Source organism: Epargyreus clarus, unplaced genomic scaffold, assembly GCF_041222505.1.
Source record: "Epargyreus clarus isolate Ecla_fem2 unplaced genomic scaffold, WU_Ecla_fem_2.2 ptg000017l, whole genome shotgun sequence".
Classification (NCBI taxonomy): Eukaryota; Metazoa; Arthropoda; class Insecta; order Lepidoptera; family Hesperiidae; genus Epargyreus; species Epargyreus clarus.
In genome coordinates this window covers 5,672,044-5,687,552 of record NW_027332225.1, presented here as the reverse complement: position 1 = coordinate 5,687,552, position 15,509 = coordinate 5,672,044, and the positions used below count along the sequence as shown (strand labels likewise).

General features: G+C 38.1%; 1 protein-coding gene across 1 annotated transcript in view; it reads right to left on the bottom strand.

The window, feature by feature from the left end:
• Positions 1-15,509, bottom strand: part of Gro (groucho) — a 59,472-nt gene that overhangs the window by 12,969 nt on the left and 30,994 nt on the right. The window contains exons 6-7 of the mRNA XM_073081875.1: positions 9,372-9,570; positions 6,108-6,133 (exon numbers count right to left, since the gene is read on the bottom strand). Of these exons, the coding sequence (XP_072937976.1) occupies positions 6,108-6,133; positions 9,372-9,570 (225 nt within the window). The remainder of the gene's footprint in view (positions 1-6,107; positions 6,134-9,371; positions 9,571-15,509) is intronic.

The following is a 15,509-nucleotide window of genomic DNA, read 5'->3' as shown; positions in this document are numbered from 1 at the left end:
AAACATCCTGTTTATTAGTGGAATGCACGTGAAGTGAGCATAGAGGAGCGACTGAAGCGAGCGCCGGCCGCCCTTCCGCCCATTACGCCGGCGACTAATTGAGATAAATTATGAAGACGTGCACCGAGCCGCGAGCTATCTCACCCACCTAACGGCTAATTACATGCAACCATTTCAATTATCTCGACGGAGCAATGCATTATTTTGTTTAACGATTGACACAATAATGTCTTTTTTGTTATGATCTCTTGATAATGCAAGATATTGCTGTCGTTTAATAATTTCGGGACGGATGTAGTAGGTAGGTATATAAACATACATGTACTAGGGGCGCAGGGGCTGCAAAGAGCGTGTGGTAGGTGTAGTCGGCGACCGCAACAGAGAGCGTCGTGTCCGAGCCGCTGCGTGCTTCGCACTTGTGGTCACAACGTCCACATACTGTTTATGACGTGTCCTCGCCCAGTGCCAGAGCTACCGAACAATACCACACACCTGCATGTCTCTAACTACGTTTGCGGCTGAACTTCAATTGCGGAATCTACTCTTGAATAATTTATCAAACAATTTATGAGCTTTATTATGTAAATTATTTAAGCACGGAATTTGTAGGTTCGCATGTTAAAGTTGTTATAAAACTCATCAAGTTCCATGGAATGTTATTGAGCGTGCTGACTGCTGCATGCACATTAACAATGTATGTGTGAAACAAAATATTGCACATTTGATTCATTTCGACGAATTCAGTACACTGAATATTTCATCTGGAACATTGAATAGGCAGGAGAGCGACTGTCGTTACGTCGGTCACGCCTCGTCGCGCCAATGCGATCTGACTATCTGATGTGAAACAATAAATTGGATCTACAGTCATGATTACAATCGTAAACGAACACATTACCTAACAAAAAATAAGGAATTTACCGCAACACGTTAACTTTTATATGTCTAGTGTGAAGAATTGAGTAACAATTGCAATTAATCTGTTTCTTTATGTTATAAATATTTATCAGACGCCCCCGAAAGGCGGGGAAGGTGCACTTAATTATTCTTTACTTTGGAGGCGTCGGAGGGGCCGTGTAGCGGAAGGGTAAACATAAGAATGTTATAATATTCAATTTTCTCACGTAACAGGAGTGCAGCGATAGGCAGGTATTGTTATGAGCGAGGAGGTGGGGGCGGGCGCGATTCGATCAAGCTTGCATAAATCGATGCGATACGCCGGATCGGAACAAAGCCGCAAGCCCGACCCGAGACGAGCAATACTAGGGGTATACCTACCATCTGCTATGTACAATACGACCCTATTATTATTACAAGCATTGCAATGCATGATACTCGCTAAGGAAATTCGAATTCTATGTGAATTTGAAATTCTTGCGCATAATTTGCCTTTGTGTTGCGGTTACAGTTCTGAATCTATCCTCGCTTTGTGCTCCTTCACGGTTCTTGTAACTGCAGTTATATTTCGCTAAATTATACTTAACCAACTAAATTCTGTTGTTATTATAATGTGTCATTTCCCTTATTGTTTCTAATTAAATGTAATAAATCGTTATAAACAACTAAGTAATTGTACAGAATAGTTAGAACGCCAATCCTGTTCGAAAATAAGTTTGATGAGCAATGTTACATGGTTTTATTTGATACCTTTATAGACATAATGCATTAAGGACAGGTTGTAAAAGACTCACAACATTTATAATTAACCCTTTACTGAATATACTTAACATTTAATGACAGGTAAGTTATACCCCGACTATAAAAATTGAAAACCTATTAACCTTACGATCACTTTTGCGACTGAATAATTGGGTAGTAAAAATGAAATAGGCATTGCTTACGGCTTATGGCTTATGTAAAACGAACGATAACATTTTTATGAAAATTAAGTGGCATAGAGGCACTCAGTTTGCCTAGATGAATTTTGAAATATGATATAAAATTAATTTGGCGTAAGGAATTAACGAGGTATTAAAGTATTTACCACTATTGGGTACCTATGCGTCTAACGGAAATAACATACATTTTCTTAAATTTAATATTTAATGAGATATCACGATAAACACACAAACTAAAAAAGTAGGTATCTATCTATTCATATAAAAGTAGATAATGTAATCTACTTTGAAGAATATTGTTCCGTCGTAGAAGAATCTGATATTGACAGATGTTCGTAGGGATAAGGACTGACAATCCTGACATGGATTTGCGAGCAACCTTATCTATTATCAAGCGGTTCAGTCCGGATATAGCGGTTAACCGCTTCTGCGCGTACATTAGTCCGACAGACAGTGATAGATCGCTCCGAACATAGCCGATAACGTCCTACAAAGAAACTTCACTTCTCTAACGAATGATTGACGTTGCCGTAGATTAAACTAGTAATCCAGTGTCAACAGGTTAAGTGTAGTTTTATTGAGCGCTCATTACTCGTTACGTTTAACATATGTAATCACACATGTCACATTTACGGCCGCATATTTGCTCTGTCTATACTTATACTTAAGTAGATAACGTTTGCTCCACTTTTATGTCGAGCACTAAAAGCAAAAATACGTCGGAGACGGCTATCGGGCAATCTGTTTCAATTTAGGGCGTCTTAATAATTACAAGTGGCCATTCTTTCCAATTAAGAAAAGTCTCGGGCGATAAATTGCGAGGGTTGTCGCGGAGCGCGGCGAGACCGAGCAGCTCTCACAGGCTACGGCGCGTAAACACGACGCGCTAAGGTTGCCACTGCCATAAAAACACCTTTGTACAATTTTGTTTTAATGGTTTAATAAAGCGCTCGGACCTCGCCGTTATAAATAAGTCGCATTTACACGCGCCGCCGCTACCTTAATTAAAGGCGCAGGTACTTTCGAATACGAAACGACCGAGGCATATCGAAGAACAAACGCAAATTTATTCTGACCGGAGTTTTTTTTCGGCATCTATTAAATAAAGAAGTCGAGTAGAATGCTAAACAAGGTTGAGCGGCCCTCGCCCTGCGAGTTTTCCACTTGAAGTGGTGAGCGTGGGGAGGGAGGTAGGGTCACGGGGGTGCCATTCGGAGTGGCTTAGATAAGGTAAGGAGGATGAAGAGGCGAGATGCGCGGCGTAATGAACCGGCTCCGAGCAGTTTTTGTGTGGTTCGGGCGCTAAATTGAATATTAGGCGCGATTTGACAGCGAATGAGCGTGCGGCAGAAATAAATCCGCAGTTATTATGTTACCCAAATGAGATTGTGGAAGGGCCTGTTAAAGGGGCCGCTGCTCAATTTCGTGTTGGCGTAAATTGCCACTTCTAATCCCAGATATTTCGTTGAAATCCAAGCAGTTTGTTTAACAACGCGTTATAACGGGTCAGGAAATATTAATGTGTCATGTAGGTTCGTTAATACAAATAATTTAAAGATAGTTGAGTGTGAATTAATACAAAAATGTGATTATTATTAGTTACACAGTCATGAGCTTCATTTCATAGTTTAGACTAGCTAACTGTAAACCATTGCAACATAAATAGTGAATCGATGTATCATAAAACCAAAAACACGACGTGAGATGTTTGCAAATAAACATGCGCGAGTTGCAACAGTGTAGCGGCTCCGTGATTTGCAGTAAAAACACTCGGCGGACAAACAGGCGAGGCACGAACGAGGAGTGTAACCTGACGCCCCCGCGGTGCCGCAGCCAAGACGGTTTATGTAAACTTTATTACGGCGTGCAGTCTCCCTTCCCACCCCCTGCTTCAGATTGTAAGGCGCGTCCGTGCATTACTCAGCTCGCCGCGTGTTTGCACAGATCGACAGCTCCGTGAGCGGACTGCCAACGCCGACACCGCTGCTCCGTATCCGGGTCACATTGCATCCCTAACATACGTATCTCCGAAGTTGCGCTTCGCTCGCCGCAGCTGACTAGTCTGCTCCGAACTTTATCTGTCTGATGTACGATTACATTCATGTTTTGCGATGTTGCGAATATGGTTAGGAGTGTTGAATGTAAGTGTTGAGCACGTCTGAGTTAAATCTATTAGTCAAATACTAATTAACTAGCCATTACTAATTTATCTATTGCAAAGTTTTTAATTGAATTAAAAAAACCTCGCAAATTTCATTCAATGCTTAGAATTTAGGTATGTAGGTACATGAGAATAAAATTCATGTCTTGACATCTAAAATAGGTACCTACCCTACATCTAAAATTGTGTTTTGCATCAACTGACTTAAAGTAATAATGAAAATCACGAAGAAAATATTCGTATAAAGCACGGAATTTTATGTTAATAACTGGTGATTAGGAACTAGGGAGCGTTGAATCAGTTACGTTGCACCCTTCTCAATATATCCCCTTATAAATCCGGTAACATACCGCCGTTACATCCCCTATGTTTCGTTAAGTTCTCAATTATTTCTAATTCAGATCCATTGCGTAACGGATTAAATTTCTTTACGCATATTGTTGTTTAACTAAGTTACGTTTCATTTTAAGATAATTTAGGAAACGTTATAAAATAAAACCGATTACAAAAGCAATGAAGTATGTTATCACATAGGTACCTATAGGACTTTACTGATATGTCATTTCTTATTGGGGTGGGTGCATTTCTCTCTTTGCATTTCTGAACACGCCACGACTAAGTTGGAAACTCCTAACATAACTCCACGACTTGAATTGAACGTTAAACACATTTTTATGAGCGTATGGTTTAAGTAAATTTACTATACGCTGTCATAATTTATGCTTCTTTCGTTTTGTTAAAATAAAAATTGGCGTACCTGTCTGGGATTGGAATTCTTCAAATAAGTTCATATTTATATTTATACCTTTCAATTTCTTATTTATTTAAGATTTTCGTGTAATCGCAAGTAAAAAATTGTCTTTAAAATAAATAATTCGTTTAAATACCTAAATACCTAATACTTTTACCATGCTGTGTTCTGCGGTTTCGCTCACATTTAAATAAATTCGGTAGTATAGTATTCATCGGAAACTTCATAGCATGAATGCCTATACGAATTGGTCTAGAACCAAATCTCGTTACAACGTTAGATCCAGTTCCACTAGCAACAGAAGCAACCGAGCAATGTTTTGGGTTTCAGTCATCAGAAGTAGGTTAGTCGTCAAGACAATGGTGACTCGTGTATCGATTCGCATGCACTCTCGCAGTGAGGCACGGAGCGAGGGTGGCGCCCCCCGGTAGCGATACCCGACAACACCTCGCCTAACGCACTCGGTGTGAGCACTTCAATTGAGGGCTGCTGGTTTGTACGTGAGCATTTTGTGAAATTAAAAACTATTTTTTGTAGCAAAATGAATCATTGCAGCGTGTTTTGGATGTTTTACGATTTTATTAGGATTTAGAATTACCGATTCAAACAGTTTTAACTACTCGTTTCTTTTACTAATTAATAATACCTTAATTATCTTATATAGAGTTTTAAATTGAGATATGATTATTTATTACCTACTCACTTAGACTTTATTTGTAACTAAGAAAATAATTTTAAGTTTACCTATATTTTTTGTTTGTGTTTTTGTTACCTCCGTATGAAAAGTATAGAAAGTAGTAATTATGTATAAAATGAAAATCAGCCTTCTATTATAGGTAGAGGTTATTTAAATCAACATTAACTGTGAGAAAAAACAGCATGAAGTGCACCCTACGTGCCTGAAAAATGTTCTTAAAGTTCTTGAAAATGTACAAACTCTACATAATAAAGATTTGCATCGCAATAGGAGGAATCATATTTAATTCAATTTTGTAGACTTAAAACAGAACGGGAATTCTCGAAACAAACATTCCGTTTTAATTTTTGCAACGAACTAATTGTGAAAGCAAATATATTTTCCAATGTCGAGGATAAAAAAGGAACGTAAAAAACAAAGTTTCAACTTAATATCGAAACGCAATCCGAGCGGCACAACCCTACAGTTCCGGGGTGCGGCACTTGCGCCACCCACTTGTTTCAACCAGCGCCGTGTTATGAAATCAACGTGTTCGAGCGCAACACTCCTCCGCATTCCCAAATGGAACGCCAGTACGCCTGTTGGAGAATTTTTCAAAGCGAAATTCTCTCGTTCGAATTTTAACAAGTTCGAATTTTAAAAACGGAATTTTATACTCACATGTCTCTCCTCCGCCGAGCTGATACCTGCGGATAAAGATATCGTGCTTTAATTTTGAATATGCATTAGCGTTCAGTCTTACATCACGAATTTATTCATAAAAGCTTTAGCTGTCATTGGTCCTTGTTTTGTTAGCTACAAACGGGCGTGTAAAAGATGTTAAAGATTGATAATACGAGTAATATTCCTTTCGTTATTTTAGTTAGGTAAATTGTCTCTACGTTTATGGAGGTGTTGCTGTTTTTTACAAGTAGAAATTGGTTTCAAGCTTAGATTTGCAGCTCCTGCTAACAGGTTGAACGTATTTTTTGTGTATGTATGTATGATGATGTCGATGAAGACATTTATTTTGAAAGAAGAAAGAGCGACTAAGTGCAGATCTAGATACGAAAGAAACAGACAGGCATCTATTTATTAAAGATATGTTGCTAAGTAATTTTTAACATCTGTAAAGATGCTCACAAATTGTGCTGAATATTGGCATAATAATACCTGTAACAGATATGTATGAGTAGATAAATATTTAACTGCAAAAGTTGGTACCTAACCTATCAAGCTATTGTGTCGGTGCGACGCCGGTACCTCACGTTACGGTGACGGGTGTAAAGTGGTCGATGAATATTCCACGAGATGTCGTCGCGTCTCCATCAAGCATGCTGTGTCACTCGCTTCGCTACATACCCTATGCTATGTGCTTCCTGACATCAACGGAACAATCTACATAGTTTGATCATGCCTAGAAATACTTCGTTACCTAATATAATTTTCTGGTAGGAAATTTTAGGTAATTGTTCATAATAAAATTGCTTATTAATCCCATTGGAAGTAATGAAGTCTGCTTTAAACATCCCTGAGTTAGAGTTAAACCGGTAGCGTAAAAAAGCGAGCAAAACCACGGCATTCTTAGCCGTAGTGTTTTAATCCATTCTAACTTCTAATTAATTTAACTCCAGTCATTTTTCTCGGAAGAAATGTAACTGGGATAGTCGTCGAGTTATTACGTCTAACGCAAAAAATCTCAAGTTAATTTACGTTGTGGCATTGTGGTGGCAAAGTATTTCTTCATGTGTCTAACAGATGTCGCTATAAGTACATATTTAGGATTTGTTCATATGAATATTCAATTCTATACTGTATAAATGGCCAATTAACATAATAGTGTCATTTCCCGTACTTAATGTTTCTGACTTCATAAATATGTATACGTCTCAAATAGTTTCATAATAGTTAAGTTAGGATGCAAAATGACTAAGAAAATTTGAAACACTTTTAATTTCAAATAAGAAATTCCATAAATATTGAAAATAATTTTATTTACTGATAGTTAGTCGTCGTAGGAAATAGATTTTTTATGCTCTTGGAAGGCCCACGTAACTTTTTTGATTATAAGAATTAGGTAGGTATTTTTTACCATTTGTACTAAAAGTAGTATTTTATCGTTGTAGCCTAATCAGATTTTTTAATACGCTTTTATTGTTTTTGGTAGGTAGGTATTAATATGATAATATGATTATGTTTCGCAAAAAAATTGGTATTAAACAATTATAATTTTGTAATTATAGTAGGTAATTAAGCATTTTGATTATCATGTACAGAAATCCGTGCTAAATTTTATTGTATCTGTTTTTAATTAAGTAAAAACTTAACAGCCAAGGTGAACTTTGTGCAACATAAAAGAAGTTGCTTCAACTAATTAACAATGTTTGTTTTTATAATCTATCAACAATTTATTATTTAGCACATCACAGAGAAACAATAATTAATTATTCGTTTGTGAACGCATATTGAGGGTAATAATTCAAAATTGCACATGCTTTCCTTATAATAATAACATTGCTAAACATCAAAGCGTTTGCCCCTTTAGTTAATTCCCGGCCAGTTTGAGCAATAGCCGGTGCAATCCTCGGTTAATGCGCAATCTATCCGACATATGCCTAGCGGTAATTGGATAGGAGAGTAGGCACACAACACAAAGGGCTGTGAGCACTATGTTGCTACAATCAAATTAAATGTAATAGCTTTAATTATTGGGCAGCAAACTAGCCGTATCGACTATCAATACTAGGGCACTGAATTTCAGAATGGCTATGCAATATTGTTTAGAAGTCAACATTATCTAAGCGTATCTAGGTGTATATTGCCAGTGTTTGCGTTAGCAGTTATGGAACTGAAAGGCTATAAATAATAGAATCACGTTCATCTAAAATTCTAAATCACAATTTCTAATTAATTATTGACCATTATGTAGTTAAATTGCCATATGTATAATTAAGCAAGCGTTAAAATGTGGTGTTTGAGTCGGTCCGCGTCGTCGTACACTCAAGTCACCCGCAAAATTACGTTACTAATTGACTAAAACACGCGACGCTCACACCAGCAAGGAATAATTAATTGAGCGCGCGGGGCGGCGGGGAGGGGGGCCATCTGCGCGGTAACTCTTACATCAGTACACCGATAATGGCACAAATTAGCCAGGGAAGTGGCAGGAGGAGCGGCCGGGGTGGCAGGGGGGCGCTAAGCCGGAACATCCCAGAGCGCAGATTACCGCTTGCTTTTGTAATTAACCGGAGCGACGGGCGGCTTCCAAATCCATTTCTGTGTTACATTTTCATTTGTGGCGCTCTCTCGTACCCGCTCGCGAGGATTACTCGCTCAACTCGAAGCCCGTTTCCTGTTATTTGTGCGAATTATATTTACTCCGTCGTCACAGCGCCGAATCGTTCATTTGCGTTCATCGGTGTGCGATTGCGCTGCGACTGCGATTCATAAAATCTAATTCCCGTACGTTCACGGTGATATCCGGAACTCGTGTTTACATAGCTAAGTAAACACACGAGTAGGTAGGCATCATTTCGAGGAAGTGACTTATTCATACTCTCAAAGCAATATCGGACGAGTCGGAGCCGTCAGCGATCCGAAAACACGCAAACAGTGAGTTCAAAAAGCCTCTCGAAGGTGGTAAATATTGAAACAGAAGTGGGATCGGAGACGTCTGACGCGACGAGCGGAGGGGGCGGGGAGCTCTAATAGTCTCCAGCGAGTGGCGCATGGCAAACAAGACGAGAACACAAACACGACAGCTCTTAAAATATTCATCTTATGTATCGATCCGTTATGATTCTTGCTCTTTTATATGATATTTTTCGCGTAGAATACAAATTAGGACCAAAACACCACACGAACAATATTGTAGACGTTTTCAAGTTTAAGGCAAAACTAACAACTGTCATAGTGATATAAAAGTTGATAATGATTTCAACTCACCGTTTCCCTTATCGTCAGGTCTGTGGATCTCGGGAGGCTTGGCCAACACCGAGAGGGGATGATGCGGTACCCCTAGGCCCAGGAGTCCCGCGGGGGGTAGCGCACCCTGCCCTAGTAGAGGCAGAGGTGGCGCCCCGTGCGCTGGTAAGTGTGCTGCGTGCATCTGTTGTAGGAGCCGTGGCAGATCTGGTCGTTGTTGCTGCAAAAGAAGTGTCTCGTTAGATAGTGGCCGTAAACCTCTAATACCTAACCATCAAAAGTATTATGTATTAGTAAAGGACCAGGATTATGTCGTGGAGATTTCTTTATTGCTAAGTATCACCAAATTTAGATAGATAGATCTAAGTAGGTACATTATGAGTTAAATATTTTTTTTCTTAAATACCTAATACAGTTTTTATTTAAAATATTTTAATTTTATTTCTACAAATGTAAATATTTCTTTAAAGTAGTGTTGCCCAAATGCAAGAACAAGACGAGACTTAGCCAGTCTTGGTCTTGGTCTTGCGCCAATACACCTGATCTTGGTCTTGGTCTTGGTCTTGCGCTCCCAGTCTTGGTCTTGGTCTTGGTCTTGCAGCAAGAGTCTTGCAAGTCTTGCAATTACCTATTAGTCTATTACTATTTATTAAAGTTTACTTTAAATCTTAGAAAAACGTATTAGAATTGGAACATTGTGAGCTTGAATTAACATAGCCATAGTAAAGATCAAGCAGATTAATAAATAACTGAAGATTTGATAAGAAATTCGAAAAATCAACTGACCTATATGTCGTTTTCCATGGAAGTAACTGTTTCTTAATAAACATTTATGATTTATAAGCTTACATTTGCTAAAACATGTAAAAAAACAAATTAATTACAATAACTTGACTGTATTTTAAAGAACAATACTTATCTGTCTAGAAAGAGATTGAACCCTCAACTTATAAGAAATTTAATAAAAGAGTTTTACGATTTATCATTTATTTGAATAAAAAATAAAATACAACACTAATCAACAGCTTTATCATTAGGTTATGATACTTTATATCAATTTTTTTGACCAAGAATTAATACAAAGTAACCATCTGGCTGACTCATCACTTAACCTATTTCTATGTTTTCTAATTACTAATGATGCTTTAGAAAATAACCTCTCAGCAGGTACTGAAGTTGCAGGTATTGAGAGAAAATCACGGGCCATTTTCGATAAAATCGGATACTCTGTCTCATGCGTCCTCCACCAATCTAAAATGTCTTCCGAGCTGGTAGTTCTTGGTTTTCTCAGGTACTCCTCCAACTCGTCTATCACTAAGCCTTGAAGACAAGATCCAGATGACGTCGAGGGACATTCATAGAGTTTATCAAAGTCTATTACGTCTTCATCTTCATCACATACTTGATTTTCTTTTTCTGGTAATTCCAGAGATTTGTTCACTGAGTGTAGACTTTTATATTCTTCATAAAGTTCATTGAACTTGCGCAGACTTTCTGTTTTAAGTTGCTTCCCCCACATTGTCAGGTCAAAAGTCTGAGCCTTATGCCTTGGGTCTAAAATTAAAGAAGTACAATAAATCCAGTTGCTCTTCTTGTAATGTTTAAGCATTTTGTCTCGAGCTGCTTGGAAAGCTAGAATGAGCCTTTCATCCACTTCAGATCGATTAGGTTTCTCATCTAACTGTTTTACCATAGATTCAATTTTATCTAGCAAGAGATTGAATGATACAATGACTAGCGGTAATGTAACATATTTGTCTCCACCAAGTTTTGTACTTAAAAGTTTAAAGTTTATTAGAAATTTATGTAATTTTTCGAGTACCTGCCATTCATGCCGCAAGAGTCTTGCAGGCTATGTCTTGTTCTTGCTCAAGTCTTGCACGGTCAGTCTTGGTCTTGGTCTTGCTAAAAATACGCGGTCTTGTTCTTGGTCTTGGTCTTGCAAAAACGCAAGAACAAGACCAAGACTGCAAGACCAAGACTGAATTTGGGCAACACTACTTTAAAGAATGAAACGATACTAAAAGAAGCGCTAACATTTTATACATCGTAGGTATTCTTTTACAATACTGAAAGAGCACAGGAGAAAGTGTTCACGATTTACATAACCGTCTCAACAAAGTAGGGTACTTTTCAGACATTACCGTCCGTCGTGGTTTTAGTTAGATTGTCGGCGGTCAAAGTGAATTGATGTGTCACCGCAGAACGTCGTGCATTTTTAAACCGTGCCGGGCCAAATTAAAAAGTCCTCCACGAGTCCCCCTCGACGCAGCGATATTTTAAAATTTAAATGAGAGTTTCGCCGGCAGCGGCGACGACTGGGCGAAATTGATTACTCCTTCTCCATTATTCCCCTTTTTCCACTTTCCTCGTTTTCCCGCGCTTCCCGTTTCTATCTCGTCTCGTTTAACTTTATTATTATCCGCTGCGACCCGCTGCACGTCCGCACTTCACTCCGCTCCCGCGCTTGCGAGAGCTCGCTACCCTCTTCCCGCTCGTTTTGTCGAGCTCGATTTTTTCGCGCCCCGACGAACACAATCTTTTATTTAGCCGCCGAAAATTAATTGGTTTTTCGCAGAGGGTGGAACATATTTTTTATTGGCCGCTCACGGCTGTGATTTATTGTGTGTCAAGAGGTGGCGAGCGCCACTTAGCTGAAGTACGTTTTTACTAAGGGATTTTAATATGTATAAGTGTAAGTGACCACTCGCTTTGTATCTAATTGGATGCGGCTGGAACTACTCAGGAAGATTAACACATTTGACAGTCTCACAAAAGTGTCATCAGACAAATAGCTATTTGATAAATGCGTAGTTGTAGGCTTGAAAGATAACATTGTTTATATGAAGATTATGAGTTTATTACGAAAGCGTCGACAAAATATCAAATATCCAGTTAGCACGTTATTAAAAGTTAACGTGCTTTAAAAGTAGGTTGTGAGAGGCGAGAAAACTAAGCTAGAGGCAGAAGCACAAAGGGTTGCGCGTCGAAACGGCTGGCATGACACGACCCGCAGCCATTGAGAGGCGCTCGCTGGCCGCCCGCTCCCCGCCGCCACCCACTCGCTTGTTATGAATGACAATAACGTGGCGTTCATGCTTTACCACGATATTTTTTCTCGCGTGCTTTTATTTCAGAAGTGATTAAACGGTAGCTAGGGTTCGCACTTCGTCTCGGAGGGCTCAGACTCTTTCCCCCTAACGACTTTTTCATCGGTTTACTTATCTCGTGGCAAACTTCGCAGTTTGTATTATCTGCAAATTAAAGTTTGCTCAAGTTTCATCGGAGACAGCGGGTACCGGATAAGCGAGTGTTTTTCAATACAGTTTAGAGTATTAACATTTTAGACGTCAACTTTGGATATTTAATTAAAATAAACGATAAAGATGGAAGCGTAAAAGAGATAAGCTACGTTTATAATCTTCGCTCGGAAAGGAGGATTATGGAGGAATTTATGATATTAAATTACTAAAAGTATTAACAGTTAACTTCTGGTGTAAGAAATTTATTATTATAACTTTACTCTTGATGTTATATAAGACATTGTATGGACACAATGCAAAGTTCCATTCGCCTCTACACACAGTTTGTCACAGATTTTTCGTTCGTATTTTATTTTATATTCGTATTTTATATTTGACGTTAAAAAGATTGTTATCTGTTTCAATGTAAACAATTTAACTTAGAGTTTGAATTTTATATAAACATTGTGTCAGTAAAGTAGAAAGGCATTATATTATGCATAGTGGTGTCGGAATGTGGTCGAGCATCAGAGGCGCGCCTGGAAAGCTTTTGTCACGAGAAAAATGCTTCGCCGCGTTTGGGTTTTCACGGCACATTTACCTCTGTCTATACTCGCGCGGATTATACTCCATTTATAAATGGATATCGTACGCCGAGAGCGCAGATTTTTACGCTAAATATTTCCCCTCGCATAAAATATTTTGTGAGAACGATTTATTCATCTGATTATGTTTTCTATGCTTTTAAATTAACGTCGCACTTGTTTTGTTTCATTTATAAAGGTTAACACCCACATTAGAATGACTATATTAAGCGTACAGACGTTGTTTTTACAGAAAGTCTACAAAACAATGAATAATATTTAAATACGAGTAAAATAACGTCTAGACGAGTTAGAAGATTAGAACAAGTCATAACGCATCTTAATTTCCAAAGCAATTACAAAGCGGCTAAGTAAGAAACAAGCGAGCGTAATCTATAGCATTAACCTACAATTAGTTACGTTTTAATGGGAGCTATCGAGAAGAGGAAAGTTTCCACTCTAATACACTTAAATAATTAAGAGCAGTTAGTTGGAGGTTAGTGGCGCATTAAACTGCTATTATAGCTATAGCTCTTCCACTTCGTCTCGGAAGGATCTGACGGATTGCACAATAGATTGATTGATTTCGTAGTAAGCAATAAACGATTGTATAAACACTTTATTGTTGCTGCTACTATATGGAAAAATCTGACGTGGAAAACAAAAAAGAAGATTTATGAACCATGTTAAGGGGAAGAGTGGGTACATTGGTATAATCACTACTCCGGACGGGGCTAATATAAATAAATGGGGTATCATATTGGATTCGTTTCGGTTGCCCGACTTTCACGGTCTGGTTCAACATAAAAATAAAGAATGTGAGGGGTTTATGAAACATACATTTGGCGAGATACATAAGTTAGATTGCCAGACAAGAGTTATTACTAATCCATATGAAGTAGAAGGTAACATTATAAAAAGATTGATTTATTTGACGTTTTAAACGAATTAAACCTAAAATAATTCAAGAGGGTTTATTCAGTACCGTATATCATTTTACAAAAAATAATTGGATTAATGTTTTAACCGGAATGCTTTCTCCAAGAGGGTTGAATATCGAGAGGGTGATGTGGGGACGCACGCACCATTAGGCAGCCACATCAAGGCTGTTATACACATAAAAACTATAAACAAGTAGAACATTATATAATTGTATCCATTATAGTTAGGAAAGAAGTTAAATGTAGACTTAGGAATCTGTAGGAATTTTTAAGAATCTCTTAAACAATAAGTTCGTAGGTAGTAATAGGTATTTTAGTCCGATCTATGAATCAGCACCCCCATAACTATTGTTACTTTACAGGATAGCATTGCTAATCTTATCTTAATATCGTCGAAAGGCAGACTAATGAGGTGTTGTAATTTGGTAATTAATAGGTAACAGAAATGCGTTCATATTTGACGTCATTTAGGTACCTATATTTATATTACTTATACCTACTTATTACTTAACATCAGGTGAACTACACGCTCGTTAATAACTTTTACACCAGAATATCCTCCCCTTGAAATATGAAGACACTTGTCTAGCACGTATAGATTAAAGAGATGCCACTACTTAGATTTGCATAGTAGCGCTTCAGAATATGCGGTTCAATTAAGTGCTCGAGCCTAAAGCGTCGAACAAGAGCGTCATCCGCGTTAGCTCTAAAGTCAGAGGAAGCTTACATATTACAATATAAGTCGTTATATTTCATCATCCACCCATTACTATTCCACTGCTGGGCTCGGGTCTCCTCTCTGAATGAGAAGGAGGCCCTAGTCCACCGCGCTGTCCAAGTGTGTATTGGTAGACTTCACATAACTTCACATGACTTTGAAAACATTTTTTTTTTATTTCTCATGTATGCAGGTTTACTCGCGATGTTTTCCTGCATGCTTTAAACATGTGATACCTAATTAATTTCTAATACGCACATAACTTTGGAAATTCAGAGGATGGACCTGGGATTTAAACCTCGGACCCATCGATCAAGAGGCCGAGTTTCTTAACCACTAGGCTATCACGGCTTTAATTCTGTTATTTCTACTAGATACTTATTACAACATTTTTTCTTCTCATACATAAGCTCTTAAGTACGTAGGTAATCCTTGGAAACAAGACAATCATATACTTGATGACATCAAGTGATAAGTCATAATTTTTGCAACGTCACACTTAACCACACCGCAACAAGTCCGCCGACCCCGTATTTACACTACCTAAATATAACTACCTACTACGTATCTTAGGAAAGCCTACTCAATATATATACTTTACATTTTGTAGAGGTATTTCAGTTACAATAAAGTGTTTTTACTCATAAACCTTTTCTTGAGTTTTCTCCATTCAT